Source organism: Mustela lutreola, chromosome 7 (assembly GCF_030435805.1).
Source record: "Mustela lutreola isolate mMusLut2 chromosome 7, mMusLut2.pri, whole genome shotgun sequence".
In the NCBI taxonomy this organism is placed as follows: Eukaryota; Metazoa; Chordata; class Mammalia; order Carnivora; family Mustelidae; genus Mustela; species Mustela lutreola.
Genome location: NC_081296.1, coordinates 132,279,626 through 132,298,766, shown reverse-complemented (window position 1 = coordinate 132,298,766; position 19,141 = coordinate 132,279,626). Strand labels below are relative to the sequence as shown.

Genomic DNA, 19,141 nt, shown 5'->3' with positions numbered 1-19,141 from the left:
CCCAGGACGCTGGGATCATGACCTGAGCCGAAGGCAGCTGCTTAACCAACTGAGCCACCCAGGTGTCCCCCGAGGACTCCTTTTAATGACTTCTCTGAAAGAGGCTAAGTGATAAATGGGCATCGTATCAACCCCAAGCTGAATAGTCAAACCGTTGCAGCTCTGATGTCCAATTTCCCCACATTAATTACAACCAAGGTCAGTCAAGGTCAAGTGGGGTGGCTGATTGTACTCTCAGAAGCAAAATTTGAGATCCAGTTTCTCACTTGCCTCAATTTGCATCATCCAGACATTTTATCCAAGGATCTGATGCTTCAAAGCTGGAATATTTTAGCTCAATTTACTTTTTTTTTTTTTTTTAAAGCTTTATTTATTTGACAGAGAGAAATCACAAGTAGACAGAGAGGCAGCCAGAGAGAGAGAGAGAGAGGGAAGCAAGCTCCCTGCTGAGCAGAGAGCCCGATGCGGGACTTGATCCCAGGACCCTGAGATCATGACCCGAGCCGAAGGCAGCGGCTTAATCCACTGAGCCACCCAGGCGCCCCAAGCTCAATTTACTTTTTGAGTTGGCTGCTAGGAAGTTGGGCCAGATTTGTAGCCCATTTCTAACATGCATTTTGTGCGCCAAACTCACTCTTGGTTTAATGTTGTTTTTCACTTCCCCTTTACCTAGGTCATCTTACTTAACCCATGTAAACTTTATCATTGTGTGTGGCTCTTTAAGCCCTCTCTTAAGAACTTTTTGGGATGAGGCAATGAATAAAGCACACTTTAGATACATTTCACTATATATCACAGGATAATTCAAGTCAAAGACCTCAGAGATTTAAGAAGTGGTAATAGAGGGACATCTGATTGGCTTTGCCAGTAGAGCATGACTCTTGATCGCAGGGCCATGAGTTTGAGACCCATGTGTTTGTCGAGATTACTTAAAAAGTGGCAATATAGTCAAACAGGTAAGGGAATTAAGAGGTACAAACTTCCAGTGATAAAATAAGTAAGTCACGAGGATATAATGTACAGCATAGGGAATATAGCCAATAACTTTGTATAATGACATACGGTAACTAGACATTGTGGGGATTTTATAATGTTGAAAAGAAGTAGCATTTTTTAGCAAATTCATGTTGTCCCCAGGGCAAAATTCAACTTACAAAAATCAATTTGGAGAGTGAAAAGTAAATGAAAGATGGATTCAATCTGCCCCAAATGAATGTTCCCAGAAGCTTCTAAAATTTCGGAAAGGTTCATCAAAAATGGAGTCACTCGGATTTAAAAAAAGAGTCTGACTGGAAGGGTGCTTGGTCATGGCACATTATGGCATACAGGATAACCAGAGGTGGATTCTTTATTTCACAAGTTTCAAGATACAGTACAAAACGAATCTGTACATCTCTCTATTAACAGGATTTGTTTACACAATTATATTACACTTCACCAGCCTTTATACCGTATTTAATTAAATACAAAAAAAATTTACAAAAAAGTCTACCATGGTGTTCCTTCCAATGCCAGCTTATGGTCTTTTTAAACTTCTCCTAAATATTGATAGTGGTTATACCTTGATCATATCGACATTATGATTTCTTTTTTTTAATCAGAGACTAGTGTCACCTTGTTGTCATTCCAGACAGGAAAAACCGTGCATGTGAGATGACTTCCTGCACATGGCCAGGATATCCTTCTCATGCACACAGAATTGGGAGTTTTGCTTTTGCAAACAGTCATTTGAAAACACAAATCATTTTTACTTGGGATATTTTAGATCTTCTTGAAATACCAAGTGAAAGGAGAATTTTAGCTTCAAGGACTACTACACATTCAAAAATCAGGTAGTGGCTCAGACAATACGGTGTTCAGAAATTTTCTATCTTCTTTTATGCTGGAGAGCAATGACTGAGGAAAAAGATTTTCATGAAAACAGAAGTTTCTTTTGCTTTATTTCTTGCATTCTTCTAGTCATAATATTGTGCAATACATATTAAATTCACTTCCAGAACAAATACTAGCTGTCATTGGGGCAAAAGTAGCCTGCATTGCTTTTCTTGGCAGGTAAAGGGGCTGTTTATCGGACGCTGTTTGTTTTGAAATGTGCATGTGAAACATTAGTCCAAACCTCTGTATAGGAAGTGTTCTGTGATGGAGCTAGACACTAATACACATGCTCCACACACGAAGGGTTGTGGTCTCCATTCACAGGCTTGCATGCATACATCCAAAATGCTGGTTTGAAGAACAAATAGAAGGAGCAAAGAAAGGAGGGGAAAATGAAACAAATAAACAAAAATCCTATGCAAAATACTTAAGTTTCTTGGAGGCAACAGCAGCTCTTTAATTAAATAAAGCATCAGATCATGGTCAGATCAGGGTAGAAGTTTCTACAGCTTCCCAATGGTACGGAGCTAGAACAGCTTAGCAGTAAAACTTTCGCAAATTAACCTTATATGCACAAGGGTAACAAAGCCTCAAGTGTATTAAGGTAAATGATTCCAAAGTTAATCTCATTCACGTGCTAAAATAATGAATCTTGGGGAAAAAAGGCATTTACTTTTTCTGTGCCACTGAATATTAACCAAAAATAAGATAAGCCTTACTCTGAAAACAGAAACAAAAATTTCAACTACAGAAAGAAAAACAAAAAACCCAAACACCAATGCTACCTTTGTAACATAAAACAGAAGCAAATGGATGGTCTCAAGTCTCTGAAACAGTTGACTAACCACAAACCAAACGCAGAGGAGAATATAAGCTAAGTACTACTGTAGTCACCTTCAAAGGCAGGAAGACAGGCTAAAGGGGGTCAGGAGACAGGCCGCCACAGAGAAATGAAACTGCACTCAATCTGCTAACTCTAAATTCTAACATTAAAACTCCTGAATCCCGGAGTTAGTTTAATGTCACTGACATTAACTAGCTTTAGTTACTGTCATTTTATTCAAATGGATGCCATTTGATTAGGTAAGTATTGAGCATTATTTTAGGAGAAACACCAAACCCAGTTCCTACTTGCCTAGGTATTATGTCCCACGAACAGAGAAGAAAAAGGGAGCAAAGTATTTTGAGACAGTTGTAAGGACTGGAGTCATAAAGCCACAGAATGAAGTTATTCTAAACATACTGTTCAAATTTCCCGGAGCAAATGACCCAGGGAGCAAGGAAACAAGCCAGGAAGAGGCTAGGTAGAGTATACAAAGGACAGGGCAGGTAGTGGTCAACTCGCAGGAGGTTTGTTATTGCATGAAGAACATGACCGTGCCTTCCATTAGGTAGCGCGCGCTGCTTTCGGAAATGTCTCTTCAAAGCACGAGTGGAGGGAGGTAAAGCTAGAGATAAAAAATGTGGCTAAAGAAATCAGGTGGATGGACGGTGGTGGGGGAGAAAGGGAAGCTCGGTCATCTCGGAGGCTTTGCAAACATTTAAATACATTAAAACAGTTCCTTTGAAATGAAACGTGGCTGCTCCCGTGAACTCTACTCATCTTTGAAGGGTGGGAAGAGGCAGTGGTGAAGACACCAACACACTGCACCAACTGCCCTCAATCTCTCTCAGCCTAAGAGGTCAAACCTGTCTTACTATTTAAAGAGCCTGCCCAGAGCAACAGGACCCTCTGGAGGGTCAAACCTCCTACCTCTCGGATATGCTCCTAGACACATGGTTCTGTGGCCACCTCTTCAAATTTGGAAGCAATTATGTGGGAGTCAAGTTTGCTTACCAGGTTTCTCATAATACTCTAAACACACACAAAGAGTGTATGACTTCACATTGAAAGCCTTCATGTTCATTACAGACTCATTAAATCTAGTTCCAAGTACAACCCCAACTTCAAAAACCAAAGTCTTACAACTCTACAGGTAAACTCTTCAAGTTTTCTGGCAGATGAGGGATTATGGAACAAAAGAGTAGAAAGGTTACTATAAACAGACTGAGGTCAGGAGGTAGAGAAAGCCTGCTCAGGTACTAATGTAGTCTCAGACTAGACATAGGCTGGTGAATACCACCATCTGACAATAAAAAGAAATACAAATTCGGTGTAAGTTTAAATTTCTTCATTTGGAGGATATGTGAGGTCCTCGATTTTCGTTGTTGTTGCTGTGCTCCACACTATTTGACCAGGCAATTTTCAAGTGTCATAGCCTTGATTTTCCTACAGTTACCGGTGGGCGGGTGGTGCATAGGATAGCTAAGGAAGTGGCTGACTTTCTACTAAAATAGAAAACTGCAGAAGTAAAAATCGACCTGAACAGCATAAACAGGCTTTGGCTTTCCTCAACCACTGAGTTTAATGCATCTTAGATTCTCTGAGTTTCAGTTTGATAATGGTAGTCACTGTAGGCCACATCCTGGCAATCGTGTTTCAAATCTAGAGAATTCAGGAGGGTGAGATCTGTTCTTTTGCAGTAAGAAATGCAAAGGAAAATGGAACAAATGCTTCATCTTTCAGGCAAGTGTGTCTATCTTCTTGGTACCCCACCCAGAGTACTTTCATATGGTTTTCTAATTTCTCCCACTTAGTCCATCCTCTGGCTTCTGGATCAAGGCTCTGTATACTCAAAATAAACAAGCAAATTACACTGAGTAAGTGGGGGCAAATTCACATGTTAGCTTAAGGAGTCAGTTCACAATGTTTTATATATTCCATTCCAGAGAAGTGAGTTCACATAAAACTCTTTAACACGCCTTTCAGTCTCTGAAGGAGAGCAGTATGGTAGAAAGTAGGACAATCACCAATAATAAGAAACCTCCCCAGCCTTCCCTTTTAAAATAACCAATATGTTGAGTATGTATATTTGCATGTAGATTGGTAAAAGTTTCTCAGTTATTGCAGTTCTGAAACGATCTGAAGACTTTGTTTTTGTTTTTGTTTTTTTACTTAAAAGGCCAAGTTCTGTTTTTAGACTTTCAAACATGTTAAGGTTAAACTTGCGACTAACTGGTTTGTCCTTTTTACAGTGATCAGTTTTTAGTGTTGATGCATAAGACCTTAAAGGTGGTTGACAGAAGAACTTATGCACATTGAGAATTCGAATGACCGAAAGGACCCAAGAAAGACAGCTGGGTACAGCAGACATTGAGTGTCTCATATGTTTCCAGAAAAAAATGGGGGGCCCACTGAGAGCTGTTATTCCGAACGGCACTGAAACAAACATTCAACTCAGTTTGGGTGAGAGTTACTTATCCCTGAAAATAAAGGCATCAGATTCTAAGCAGCTTTAGGAATTCAATGCTTCCTTGTGCCTCTTCCAGGAGGTGACCGCTGATCCGAAGTCTGGTATCAAATGCAAGTGTTCTCGGTAAACAACTTCCTTGGTTGTCACTGCTCATGGCTGGACATGGCGGCTGTTACTGAGGCGGCTGCTGCTCTGGCGGCCCCTCCTGCTGTGCTGGCACCGGCCGGGGCCCCGGGGGCCTGGGCAGAGGCATGTCTTGGTGCTGCCTCTGCCTGTACGCTATAACTGTTCCCAAGAGCAACGCGATGATGGTCATGAGGTAAAGGTCCCACTCAGGTCCCAAAAGCTGGTCCATGTCAAGCTGGGTGAACATATCTCGAATCTTAATGAGAATAATATAAAAATCATTATGATCACTAAGATGGCAGAGAAGGAACTAGGAAAAAAGTTACATAACAAATTAGAGATGAATACAGAACTTATTAAAATCATTGGTTTTAGGAACACTTTGCAATGCAGTTTAAAAAAAATGGCTTTAAAAGCCTTCAACTGAAACAAAAAATAATGCTGTCTCAGGAACGGAGTTATTATTTTTTAATAGTAGGTAATACAAGTATCTAACAGGGTTCCTTTCCATCAGTAATCCAACCCATTCGTTTCCTACCATTTTTCACGGAAAATATTTGCAAGGAATACTGGGGATAGGGAGAGCCAAGGGGGGAATGATCAGTATCCCGACATGCCCGTCACCCAGCTGAGCACCCTGTTCTCCTGACCGCAGAAGACTTCACATCTTCTCTCATGTAACTGACGATGGTAGGAATCCCAGTGTTCAACAGCTGAATGACTAGTACTTTTTAGAGAGGATTTAACTAAGTCTTTAACACCTGAATTTGAACTTAAAAGTTATGTTCTATGTCTATGATACTTTAAGTGTCACTTAAGAGAAATCATCACTGGTATTTTTGGACTGCTACCTACCTACAAAGGAAATAAACATGGGATATAATCCTTTAGATGAAGTTATATTTAAAAATGTCCCCATCATATATATATTTGTAGGTGCAGGTGCTAAATTTTTCTGGAAAAAGATTATAAGAAACTCTTAACCGTTTCCTGGGGTGGGACCTGTGATAGGAGATTTTATGTTTTCTGTATTGTCTGACTTTCTCATTCTTATCTTGCTTATTACCCTCTTTTTTTTAGTTGGAGTGTAGGATGGTAGGATTATGGAGCACTTTACCGTCTTCTTTATACTTCTGAATTTAAAAAAAAACAACAAAGATTGAATAAGGCATGACCAAATCCTAGACTATAATCAGCAGTTTCTTAGTCCTATAAACTGTGAAAGAAAAGTGTCTGAAATAGACCTGAGAGAAAGAGCAGGCCGCCCCACTGTTAGCTTTTCAATTAAAGGAACAAAGACTGTTTCCATTACTGGAGGGTACAGCACGCCTGGTTATGAATTTGCTGTGACAAATGTACAAGCAATCCGGAGGATGGAGTCTGACACCTCTGGCCCCGGAGCACCAAGCACGGAGGCCCTTGGCGGCACAGGATAGGGTTAAGGAAGGAGCATCATGGACTCCAATTATATCTGTGTCACAGGAGGAGAAGCCCATTCTGGAATTGAATACTGATGCTCTATCAAGCTGTCCTGAAAGATTTACAAAAGGTTAAAATATCCTCCTATCCTGGTCTGGAATGAACTGAAGTTAAATAGCTCTTGATTCAGCATACATCTTAGGACTTTCAGAGTTAAATCCTGTACCATTATGAGGGAGCAAGATAAACCATATGTAAAAGAGGAGAACCCTAGAGCACCTACCCAGAAATACAGGTAACTGAAGTCAGTGGTTTTGAAAGGAATGGGGAACCCGCCTCTGATCTGGGTTCTACCAGTAGCTTATTTAAGTAGTTCAAAGTAATTTTACAGAACAAAGTTCTAGTGGTGTTTTAAACATATTTCACACTAGGAGAAGAACCTGAAGTACAACAGCCTGGGCAGGTTCTCAGGTTCTACTTCTTCCCTTTTTAAAACTTTTCTTTTAAGGGACTGCTCTGAGTCACTGCGGGGCAGTTGTCTGACTTACTATTTACTGAATTTAGTTAACTACTCTTTCAGATCGCCAAGGGTTGGTCTCAGTTTTCTCTAGACCAGAAGACACCTGCATCAATGAAAACTGCTTCAGCACCCAGAGCCACTGTCCAATGCTACCTGAGAATGGACTGCTCTGTGGTTGCCGTCACCCCATGCCTGATGCAATATCCCGGATTCGCCTCGGGGGAGAAGGGACGGCACCAGACACCGGCAGGACACTCCTCCCCTTCCCCTGAACTTTTGAGATACAAACCTCTGGAGTGAGCAGCTTACGTCATTTATATTTTAATTACAAGAGGCATGGAGGGTGTCCTGAATGGCTCAAATGACCAACTCTTGATTTCGGCTCAGGTCATGATCTTCTGGTCTCGGGATGGAACCCAGCTCAGGACCCACAGTCAGCAGGGAGTCTGCTTGACGATTCCCTCCCCTCTGTTCCTCCCCCCATTCATGCATACTCTATCGCTCTCTAAAATAAATTTTATTTATTTATTTGACAGACAGCGATCATAAGTAGTCAGAGGCAGGCAGAGAGAGAGGAGGAAGCAGACTCCCTGCTGAGCAGAGAGCCTGATGTGGGACCCAATCCCAGGACCCTGGGATCATGACCTGACCTGAAGGCAGAGGCTTTAATCCACTGAGCCACCCAGGTGCCCTAAAATAAATAAATCTTAAAAAAAAGGGAGAGAGACATGGAACACTTACATTTGTTTCCCGTATGTACTGCAAGAAATACACCACACCCAATTTGCAGAGTGCTAAGAAGACTGGTACTTGTGCATCTGGGCTGGCTTCAGCTGCCATGTCATAAAAACGTTTTGCAAGGTGAATGTCCTAGAATATAGGCAATAAATCAGAATTCATCTCTTGTCAAAGTAAGTAAAAATATTATTTAGTTTATATATTTGGAAATCAGTTTATATACTTAGAACATTTATTTTACCTTTCAAATTTTCATTTTAAGATTTCCCGTACCTAAAGGAAAAACCCAACCTGTAACTGGGTAATATTTAATTATCTGCTTCATTTCAAAAAATTTAACTGAAAAATTTTAAGATTTAGCTCATGTTCCTCCTGCCTCATGTCCTACTTGCCATGCAGATGTGCTGTCTACAGCTGCTTTCCTATGCATAACACAGGTCAGGCTCAAGATTTCCAGGGGTCACCTGTAAGTCTCAAGTTAATTTTTCTTACTTAAAACTTCAGTCAGTATAATCAGTTTCTGGTTTCAGTTTGGAGCGGTGATCTTCAAACCTGGTAACATGCTCACGATTTTTCAGAGCTTGCTTGCATATATAGTGTTAATAAGGGATTCCCATTCTGCATTTCCCTGCCTTAGACATATTTCTGTAAAAGGTGAAACAAGTCATTATGAATTCTGGTCCAGACTGGAGTGTTCTGCATGCAGATAAAAGCCAAACTGCACAGTGGGATGCTGTGAAATTTTCGTTTTACAACCTCACCTTTTCCATGCCCTGACTATTGTCAAAGACCAAACTCCAAGGAAAGAATTCCATGAGGCATGGGAAAGAGAGGCTAAACATTAAAAAGGACTTTTTCCACATAGTTCAATATAAGCATTTACATTCAGCTGTTCCCTAAATTGTCACTAGGGTGTGTCATTAGTTAAAAAGAAGGTTCTCTTCTGTTACTAACAGTAATAGTACAACTTGATTTTTAAAAAAAAAAATATAACAAGTTTTTTTTGGACTGCCACATTTTTCAAGATCATGGACCAAACTTTATGTGGTAACATCGACTTCTGTGTGGGTGATTTAGTAATTAAATCTTATCAATTACATTCTGATTTACTCCATGTAACCAATCTTCATTTAACCCTCAATATTTTTCTAGCTGTACTAGATGCTGGACTGAATAGTTTTTAGTAGTATGAGTGAGTGCTTCTTTCTCTAAAAAAGGTGATCATAATGTCTTACAAAAATTAATGGAATCATTTTGATTTTTATATATGATTAATTACTCTTTAAAGCTGCATCCCAGAGTTCCCTCCCCCAATTCTTATCTATGAAATTCTGTGCTTATTATCATATCATAGTCTTTATTCACAAGAATTTATATAAGCTATACATTATATTACAAATTAAATTACGAGAATACACATTGATTAATTTTCTTGGCTTCTAATCTATTACAAAAACAGACTGTTAGAGTTCCATTATTTTAAGTCTGATTGCTTTAGGTAAATTATTATGGACTGTATTCCATAAAAACCGTAACTTATGTGCAATCTTTATATTAGTCGCCAAGCACATATTAATTTTATTTGAATTTTAAAAATGAAGTCAAGAAAATAGAATTAAAAAAATGAAAAAACGAAGTCAGACTTGCTGACAGAAACAAAGTCTGGTCTGGCTGACTGGTCTGTCAACTAAGAGAGGCTTCAGTAACTTGGTAACATGGCAGACTCTTCCTCAAGCTGAATGCACTCAGCCTGCAGTTCCACAGTCTTGATAAAAACTAATATTTAAGTTTCTAACATTAATATAAATGTAAAATATAAAAATTTACATACTGCAATTTAAAAATTGAATATTCAAATGTGGTAAAATAAAAGGCACTTGATCAAAAAATAGTGCATTAGCAAAATGAAAACGAACAACTTGCTTTTAAGCATATTAGGTCAATCAAGTATCTCTAAGTGATAGAGGGAGGAATATAATTAGTTATTTGATAAATCTTGGTAAAACTTTTTGGTACTCCACCTAGAAGCTGAGAAAGTGAATGGTTCCAGTGACCAGGGAATAAGTACATCTTTTGCAAGTCTCTCGTTTCCAACTCTTTGCTTTCAACAAGATTGAAGGGGGACCTAACCAAGTTGTCAGTGATAGATCGCTGGAAATAATCTTAATGACAGATCACTCTGATTTCCAGCACATGTTACAGACTAAATGTTTGTGTCCAACCTAAATTTCTATGTGGAACCTCTACTCCCTTATGTGATGGTTGGGATTAGGAAGTGAGTCTCTGGCACATTATCAGGATTAGATGAGGTAATGAGGGCAGAACTCTCATAAATGGGATTAGCATCCTTCAAAGAGTCTTTTAAGTGCTTGCTGCTGCTTTACCGCTCTCTCCTCAGGTAAGGACCAAAGCCAGAAGATAGCCGTCTCTGGCCCAAGAAGTAGCGCCTCCCCAGGCACAAATCTGCTGCCACCCCACACTGTAACTTCTCAGCCCCCAGAACTGTGAGAAATCCTGTTATTTAAGCCTCCTGAAGAAGACAGCATGTAGCTCTAAAGCAGTTTAAGGAATTAAGTGACTTTGCTATAAGATTCCTCCCATTTGTATATACTTGTTGATGTGAACAAGATTCCAGGCATATATTTATAAAAATGAAAAATGAAATTCATGCTAAATCTACTCAATAATCTTTAAACTAATTTTTAAAAGAGTCTCCATTCATCTCATCAAAAGATACAAGTTCAGTAATTACCACAAAATTAAAATTTTTGTGAAATTTATAGTATTATGTTGATTTATTCAATACTGTATTGATAACTAACCAACTATGACTAATAATATCTCGTGAATTTTTTTTTTTTTATGATTTTATTTATTTATCAGAGAGAGAGAGGGGGAGAGAGCGAGCACAGGCAGACAGAATGGCAGGCAGAGTCAGAGGGAGAAGCAGACTCCCTGCTGAGCAAGGAGCCCGATGTGGGACTCGATCCCAGGACACTGGGATCATGACCTGAGCTGAAGGCAGCTGCTTAACCAACTGAGCCACCCAGGCGTCCCAATCTCGTGAATTTTTCTTAACACTTAAGCCTATGATCATAGGAAATAAAATTTAAAATTTGAGTTCAACAAACTTTGTTTCAGATTAAGTATAATTGACTGATTAGTAAAATATAAATTCAGGAAGAAAAGGAAAAGATATCATTTTCATTTAGTAAGTTTGCTGTGTATTAAAAAATCAATAATGAAGACATTAAAATTTTGGTATTTAGAGTAATTCAATCATTTTTTAAAAAAGTGTTGGTGCTTCATATAGCTAAAATTTAGATCCTTTGGAGCTTATGATGAAAAAAAAATTTTTTTTTTTTAAAGATTTTATTTTTATTTGTCAGGGAGAGAGAGGGAGAGAGAGCGAGCACAGGCAGACAGAATGGCAGGCAGAGACAGAGGGAGAAGCAGGCTCCCTGCCGAGCAAGGAGCCCGATGTGGGACTCGATCCCAGGACGCTGGGATCATGACCTGAGCCGAAGGCAGCTGCTCAACCAGCTGAGCCACCCAGGAGTCCCTGATGAAAATTTTTAATGCCAAATTAAAAATGTGTAGGAGAAAACACAGTTTTTCAAAATCCCATTAAGGGCATAAAGGCAAGAACGTAAGAATGGTTCTAAAGAATGTTAGACTATATTAGAAAGGCAGAAGACTCAGAAATACATTAATCAGTAGCAAATGTCTTGTTTCAAAATGAGAAACAATAGAACATGGTTGAATACGGACAGATGGTTACTCAAATAATGAGTTACTGATGGAGGCAGCTCTGTATTTCTGTTTTAATCAGTCTGTTTTTGGCTCACTGTCCTAAACATAGCAGTGTGTGTTTGATGATGAGAGATGAGCTTCTGAAATATTATAAAACTGTCTCATAACTTAGAACCTAAAATCTGAGCACATTTCAAAGAAAGCCTATTTTCCATAAAAATGCAGACGATTCCCCCAAATCACAATCACACCATTCAAACATTTGTTTTGAAGCAACCCTCACCTGCTTAATGCCTAGTCCTTTCTCATGCATATATCCCAGATTAAACATAGCTTGTGCACTGTGTTGCTGCTCCGATGCTAGACGATAATGAATAAATGCAGTCTCGTAGTCTACGTCAGTGCCAAAGCCATAGAAATGGTAGTCTCCAAGCTTAATTCTAGCCACGGTATAGCCTTAAACAAAAATTAAATGCAAAAGTGCCAATAAATAAAGTGTGTTTTAAATAGACAAAGTGTTATTTCTCCTCCTATTAACATGTTTACATAAAATAGACTTTTAATTTTTAGCACATAAACTTTACAACTAATCCTTTAGCCAAGCTATAAATTCAGTAAAGACTTAAACTAGAAAAAGGCTTTTTAATAGTCAACAGGAGGTAAAACAAGCTGGGCGGTAGTCCCTGTTTCATCAGCCTGCTCTTCACATGAGCATGTTCTTGTCTATCACACATGTACACTGTAAGGTAGTTCACCTGGCCCACTGTTCAGGTTTGAAGAAGGGATGACCAGGCAATGTTGAAAGAAGTATACAGAAAAAATATTCAAACAGAAAAAAGGGGAAAGGTTAAAATCTTTTGGGGTTTTAGACCAGTATTTTATTATATATTCTACTCAATTCTCATTTTACGCAGCACACTGGCCTCAAACTAAAAACCAAAGAGTAAGCCATAACACAATATAAATGTCCAGTACAAAGACCTCACAGTTCAATTTAGGAACCTGGGCACTAGAACTTCTGTTGTTTTTTTTTTTTAATTTTTTTTTTAAAGAGTTTACTTATTTATTTAATTTATTTTATTTTGACAGAGATCACAAGTAGGCAGAGAGGCAGGCGGGGGTGGGGGAAGTAGGCCCTCTGCTGAGCAGAGAGCCTGATGTGGGGCTCCATCCCAGAACCCTGGGATCATGACCTGAGCCGAAGGCAGAGGTTTAACCCACTGAGCCACCCAGGCGCCCCTAGAACTTCCGTTTTAAGAATAACTAACTCGTGATACAAACAAGGTAAGCCATATTGGGTCTGTCTGCTTAACTTCAAGTTGGCGAATGACATTACTCAGTTTTTTGCGGGAGATAAAGCAAATTGGAGACCATGGAGAAAGGTCCCCGGGGGATGCTTTTACCCAGAGCGGAGCGGCCACTCACCTTGCGAGGCGGCCCTGTTCCAGTGCAGCAGAGCTCTGGGGTAAGTCTCGTTCTCCCCCACAATGGTGGCTTCCCCTACGGGGCAGACGATATAAATACAAATCAGGCACTTAAGAAGGACAGGCACTGGACTTTTAGGTTTCATTTACAAGCCAGGGTGTAAACATTACTTAAATAAGAATTGGGATATGGCAAAGACTGAACGAAAAAATCATTGTATTGACATCAAACCAGTATTAGAATAAAATACGGAGTTCAAAGGACTCACTGCCTCAATCCAGGACGCATTATTTCCTGCAGCACGCTGTATCCACAGAACTAATAAGGAGACTAACTACTGAGCTGCTTCTAAGGACCTATGTATCGCTGGAAAAACAATATTGTTATATGTGCTGTATTTTGAAAGATGGATTTACTAGAAGAAGTTAACTCTGTGATGAATGGCAAATCGATTTCTATTGTCAACTCTAACATATAAAACTAACTTGGCTGGCTTCGGGAGCTGAGGGAAATGACTCAAGCACGTATGTTATTCATGTCTATTTACAACAATAAAGAAGTTTCTTTGTGGCTTTCCGCTTTAAACATGAACAGATGATGGGATGTGAGCCAAGGTGGGGCGGCGGTGAGCCTTACTCTGATCGAGAATGAAGGCTGCATTGCTCTGCGCTACCTCGTAGCCCTGTTCGGCCAGCAGGAGGTACTGGATCACGGCGGCATTATAGTCGCCGTCTTTATAGCTGTTATAGGCCGTCATAAGCCTCTCGGACCAGCGGCCTCGTTCACATACATTCTTGAACAACTGTGAGAAGAGGAGAAGAAAAACCCGTAAGAAAATAAGGAACATATGCCAGAAAATCAGTTTTGCACTTTGGCTTCCAGTGACCGTTAGGCTACCTCTGAATCTCTGGCAGCTTAATTAAATATATACAGAAGTCTGGGATTTTATTTGAAGCTTTCAGTTTGTCTTTAGAAGAGGCTTATAAAAATAACAGTAAACAATTATATCCATTACTCTCGCCAGGCACTGTTCTAGTGCTCGCTTTAAGTACAGTACGTACAGAATTCGCCTTAAAGCTCCCATGAGGTCATGGGGAACACTCCATGAGGTAAGTCCTATTAACGGCCCCATTTCACAACCAAGGAAACTGAAGCACAGGGTGGTCTGGAAATTGCACCAAGCATTCATTAAATGCCAACCTGAAGCGCCACTTATGAGAGAGCTAAAGAGACGTTCCTTTTGGGAGACAACAGCATTCCCCTCTACCACAATCATTCAACACAGACTTTTTTGGTGCTGCTTCAGATGCTTTCCAGGTGCTAGAGAGTGCACACAACACCCCCTGTCCTTATAAACGGATTCTAGTGAGGAGAACCACATGAGATCAACAAGCATGACAGTGACACACCGGCCCTGAGTCTTCCCTCAGTGTATCAAAGCTAATAATGGGTTGAGTTTGTTTCTACTTGAGACAAAATCATGGCAAAGAAAACCAGAATTAAAATGACAGACTTTCCACTGGGGAGAACTGATGTCCTGTGTATGAGTCTGTGGAAAAGCCCTTACCTCCACTGCAGTGTGACACGATCGCATCACACCTGTGCCGCTGGCGTGCATCTGTGCTAGGTTATAGAAAGCCAAGATATGGCCTCCCTGAGAAGCTAAATTAAAATACTTCAAGGCCTGTTTATAATCCCTCTTGACTCCAATGCCATCTGTAACGAAAATCACACGAAAGGTCAGAAATAGTCTTAAAAAAGATTTAGCTGAAGCACCAGAGAAGCCTTACATAATGAGTAAAATTAAATGAAATTCAGAATTCTTACTCAGGAAAGATGTGAATCTTACTAATGCAGATTAGTATATTAATACAGATTAGCATAATTTACAATGAAAAACGAGATGCACAAATCACTGAATTGGGAGAATATTCATCAGCCAGAATGCGATAGCTCTCATTTCCATATCACAGTGGCATCTAGTGGGTAATGAGTAATGCGGGTCTTGGGATATCCAGCGTTTGATGCCAATGTTACTTACTATAGTACATAGAGCCGAGCTGCAGTTGCCCATCCACCCAGCCTTGCTCAGCAGCTTTCTGGAAATACTTTAGTGCGAGATCATAATTCTGCAGGAAAACAGGTCACATGACCACACGATGAGAAAACTCAAAAGGCTGATCTACTCAGAAGTTAGAAGAGTCATTCATTAAAAAGAGTTAAGAAAACACATACAAGATATTCTCAAAGAGCCATTAAAAAGACTACCTTCTTTTTATAGTTTTTATAATATACAGATAGTAGTCTATATCACAGAGGAGTTAATATATTTAAGACTGTGAACAATTCATTTGTTCACTCTCAAAAAGCCTACATAATGCTCATTCTGGTTCTTTGGAAAAACCTTGGAACACAAGACTAGAACTTGTGAAACACTTGTATCTTTCCTATTAACCAAAAAATCTTTTTGAAACGTCAATTTTTCTAACATTCAATAAGGAAAATTATTCTCTCCTCATTCATTCTTTCCCTGTGTAGCTTATCAAATACTGTATGATTATTAGATTTCAAATATTATACCTATCCATGGAGAAAAATTAAAACAAAGATCAGTACTGAATTTTTGTGTCCTAAAATGATAGAAGGAATCAAAATGAGAACACACTACTGTTTTCTCTGCTAAGGAACACCTATAGATTAGAATCCTAAACTTAACTACAGGCCCATTAAATACATTTGACTTGGAAAGATCATACAGAGAAGAGGGCAGCAAGGAGAATGTCGGGGCGTACGACATGAGGAAGTAGTACAGAAGGATGAGAAGCAATGGCCTAGGAAAACCAAGAGAACCTGCAGAATTCCAGGGCAGAAAGAGTTTAAGTGACATAGAATCAAAAAGTCAACAGGAGTTGACATTTGGGAGGTTACTGGTGACCTGCAGAGAGCGGTTACCTGGGGCAGAAGTCTGACTGCTAAGAGCTAAAAAGTGAGTGGTAGTCACTAATACAGTTCACTCTTTGGAGAAACCTGGCTTTGTAGTGAAGGACTGGAGAGAAGAGAAGTAGTAACTAGAAGAAAAGGAACAAAACAGAAAGATTTTCTCCCTTGAAATGGGAGAAACAAGCATTTTCTTAGGCTCAAGTGAAGAAGCGGGGAGGGAGAAGTCTTGGAGAGATGGAAGCATAGGTGGGGTAGAGAGCATAGACAGCATGAGAGACAGCTTCACATCTTCAGTAAAAGTGCAAGACACAGAGCCATTCGAAGACGGCAGTTAGTATGGTGGGTACTGGGTACTCAGAGAACAGTAAAAGTTTCAGCTTTTCCTATTTCAGTAGATACTTCCCTACCTCACCAGCTGACTGCCTGCCTAAGTCAGAATGTTAGACTAAAAACTTACAACTTGAACTCCTCTTCCATAGAGGTAAGCCATTCCAAGTCCACTCTGTCCAACTGGGTTGCCCTGCAAACCAGAGACAAGAGTGAAAGGATTCATTAGAAAACAAAACAAAAAAAAGAACAAATAACAGGCAAGATTAAATAACTACCAAAGTAGTAATTTACAAGCATATTCAAGAAATGTCTTTGCGTTTTTCAATTCAAAATTCTCCTTCCCATCAGGCTAAATGAAATACTGACTTTCAGAGATTTGGGGGGGAGGGGGTCTTCAGTAATTTGCTGAAAAAGAGGAAATAGTACATTTATCTAAAATTAAATTTTGGTGACTTACCTTATGACCACCTGTTCCACGAGTTTACGAGAGAAAACATGACTACTGTATTTCTTCTTCTTAAAATTAAAAGTAGGTCACTTTTTGGGTAGTTTTTCATTGGTAACCTCCCTCCCCAATAAAGAAGGGAGATGCCATCGTGTAAAGTCAACCACCAGGTAAAACAACAATATTGGGATCAGGTGGCAAAAATAACACTTAAGATTACTGGAGTGCCACAAAACAAAGATAATCAATTGTTTTAAGACCTGAAAGAGAAAAATCTAAAATTCAAACTAAACTCGGACGGGTAGAGGCATCTTTTAAAAAGTGTCACAGCATCCCCTTGGGAAATACTCAACTGACATTTGGAACTAAAGTAATACATAGCCGGTAAGGAAATAAACGTACACACTGGAGGCATAGAGTCTTAAAAATTCATATATAGGGGCGCCTGGGTGGCTCAGCGGGTTAAGCCTCTGCCTTCAGCTCAGGTCACAATCTCAGGGTCCTGGGATCAAGCCCCACATCAGGCTCTCTGCTCAGCGGGAGCCTGCTTCCCCCTCTCTCTCTCTCTCTGTCTGTCTGCTTCTGTGCCTACTTGTGATCTCTGTCTGTCAAATAAATAAAAAAAAATTAAAAAAATTCATATATAGTTTTCTCTGGGGCAAAGAAAGCCCAAGTTGTATATTTATGATTATCAAAAGTACCCAGTACTTTCCAAAAGGAAAGCTCAAGTTGCCATACAAATAGGGCAAAATCATAATATCTCTCTTTGCATTAGTAAAATCAGTATTTCTCCAATGAGGAAACTTCTCAATGAAATTGAAACAGAGGTTTAATATTCAATCATTTGCACCCCCCAAATAAATTGCTTTTTATTGGAAATATTTTTTTTCTAGCCAGTCCATTCCCATTAATCTAATCTACATAAGTGCTTTCAGTCATTTCAGGCATGAGTTGGTTATGACTAATCCTTCAGTGTAATAAACTTACTTATTAAAATAATAATAATATGGCACACATTTCAATACACTGAGTCATGAGGTCTTACCATGTCAGCAGCTTTCTTAAAGTAGTGAAGAGCTGTCTCATTACTTTGTGGTACAATATCACTTCCCTCTGAATACATCTGAAAAACAGAACCTAATTTTATTAAAAATTATACCCTTCTCACCTATAATGTATTTCTATCTCATCTCATTCTGGTTTTTGTTAAGTATCATGAAATCTTGGAACAGTTTAAAATTCCCCATCAGATATTTTAAATTTAAAAGTAAAACCTTTAAAGTAAACAATATTATTATATCCTCTTTGTCATAACAAATTTGTTACTTTTCTATAAACATGAATATATTAAAGTCAGTTCACAGATCAATCTCAGGAGGAGAAAACCTTTTATTCAAGGTGAATCTTTTCTCTCACTCTATCCCAGGGCAGTCAAATGGCTGGAGAGTTGCTTGGGGTCAGTGATCACACGAGAGAAAGGGTGCTACTGACAGTGCCCGCTTCCCTCTCTCTTCCACCACGACTTCCCTCAGGGTAAGAACTAGGGTAGGCCTTAGGTTCAGGAAAAGAAATAACTGAAAAGTTATCTTAAGGTTTCAAGCACTAAATGACTAGAATACCAGGTACAGAACATGATAAAAGGTCCAAGAGAAAGAAGAACAGAATGACTGAGGCTGTTTTCATCCACGTATACATTTAGAAAACGGCAATGAAAATCTTTTTCTGAGATGGGGTTAATTAGGAATTCAGAACAAGAACTGAAAGGGCTAGAATGGAAAGCTCTTAAAGGCTTAACAAAAATAGATGGGGAATCCCGATTCTGATGCAATAATAGCGGGGACGTCCACATGTCTGGTTCTCAGGCCCCAAATAACTGGTTGTGATTATGAGGCAAATACTGATAAGATTTTTCTATTTGTAAGAACCTTTGTGACAGATTTATTCTACCTGAGCACCCTAACCTTAGGATTTAGTTATGGATGAAAATATCCACTGATTTATATAGTATTTGCTTTCAAAATAATGAAAAAGGAAGTTTTGAAACTGTGGCATGTTACATGGAATCTATTTGTTAGGTCTCTAGACTTGAGTGTTTTCCTTGCTTAGAAAAGAACTGCATTGACGGCTGGGTGATGGCCATCACACTGAAGATGATTAAAGCCTACGGACAGATTCCAACAAACTCTTTGTTTGTTGCCTCTACTCATTTGGAAGACAGGCAATTATGACAGACTTAGCAAACAAACCCCCACAGCATAAAGAAAAAAAGTCCTCATT

At 39.3% G+C, this 19,141-nt stretch overlaps 1 protein-coding gene across 1 annotated transcript in view; it reads right to left on the bottom strand.

Moving 5' to 3' along the window:
• Positions 1–1,330: 1,330 nt before the first annotated feature.
• The window catches only part of SEL1L (SEL1L adaptor subunit of SYVN1 ubiquitin ligase), a 54,738-nt gene continuing 36,927 nt past the window's right edge, over positions 1,331–19,141 (bottom strand). The window contains exons 13-21 of the mRNA XM_059182621.1: positions 17,910–17,987; positions 16,547–16,609; positions 15,191–15,278; positions 14,717–14,865; positions 13,786–13,951; positions 13,150–13,224; positions 12,008–12,180; positions 7,975–8,103; positions 1,331–5,550 (exon numbers count right to left, since the gene is read on the bottom strand). Coding sequence (XP_059038604.1) covers positions 5,341–5,550; positions 7,975–8,103; positions 12,008–12,180; positions 13,150–13,224; positions 13,786–13,951; positions 14,717–14,865; positions 15,191–15,278; positions 16,547–16,609; positions 17,910–17,987 — 1,131 coding nt within the window. The 3' untranslated portion in view covers positions 1,331–5,340. The remainder of the gene's footprint in view (positions 5,551–7,974; positions 8,104–12,007; positions 12,181–13,149; positions 13,225–13,785; positions 13,952–14,716; positions 14,866–15,190; positions 15,279–16,546; positions 16,610–17,909; positions 17,988–19,141) is intronic.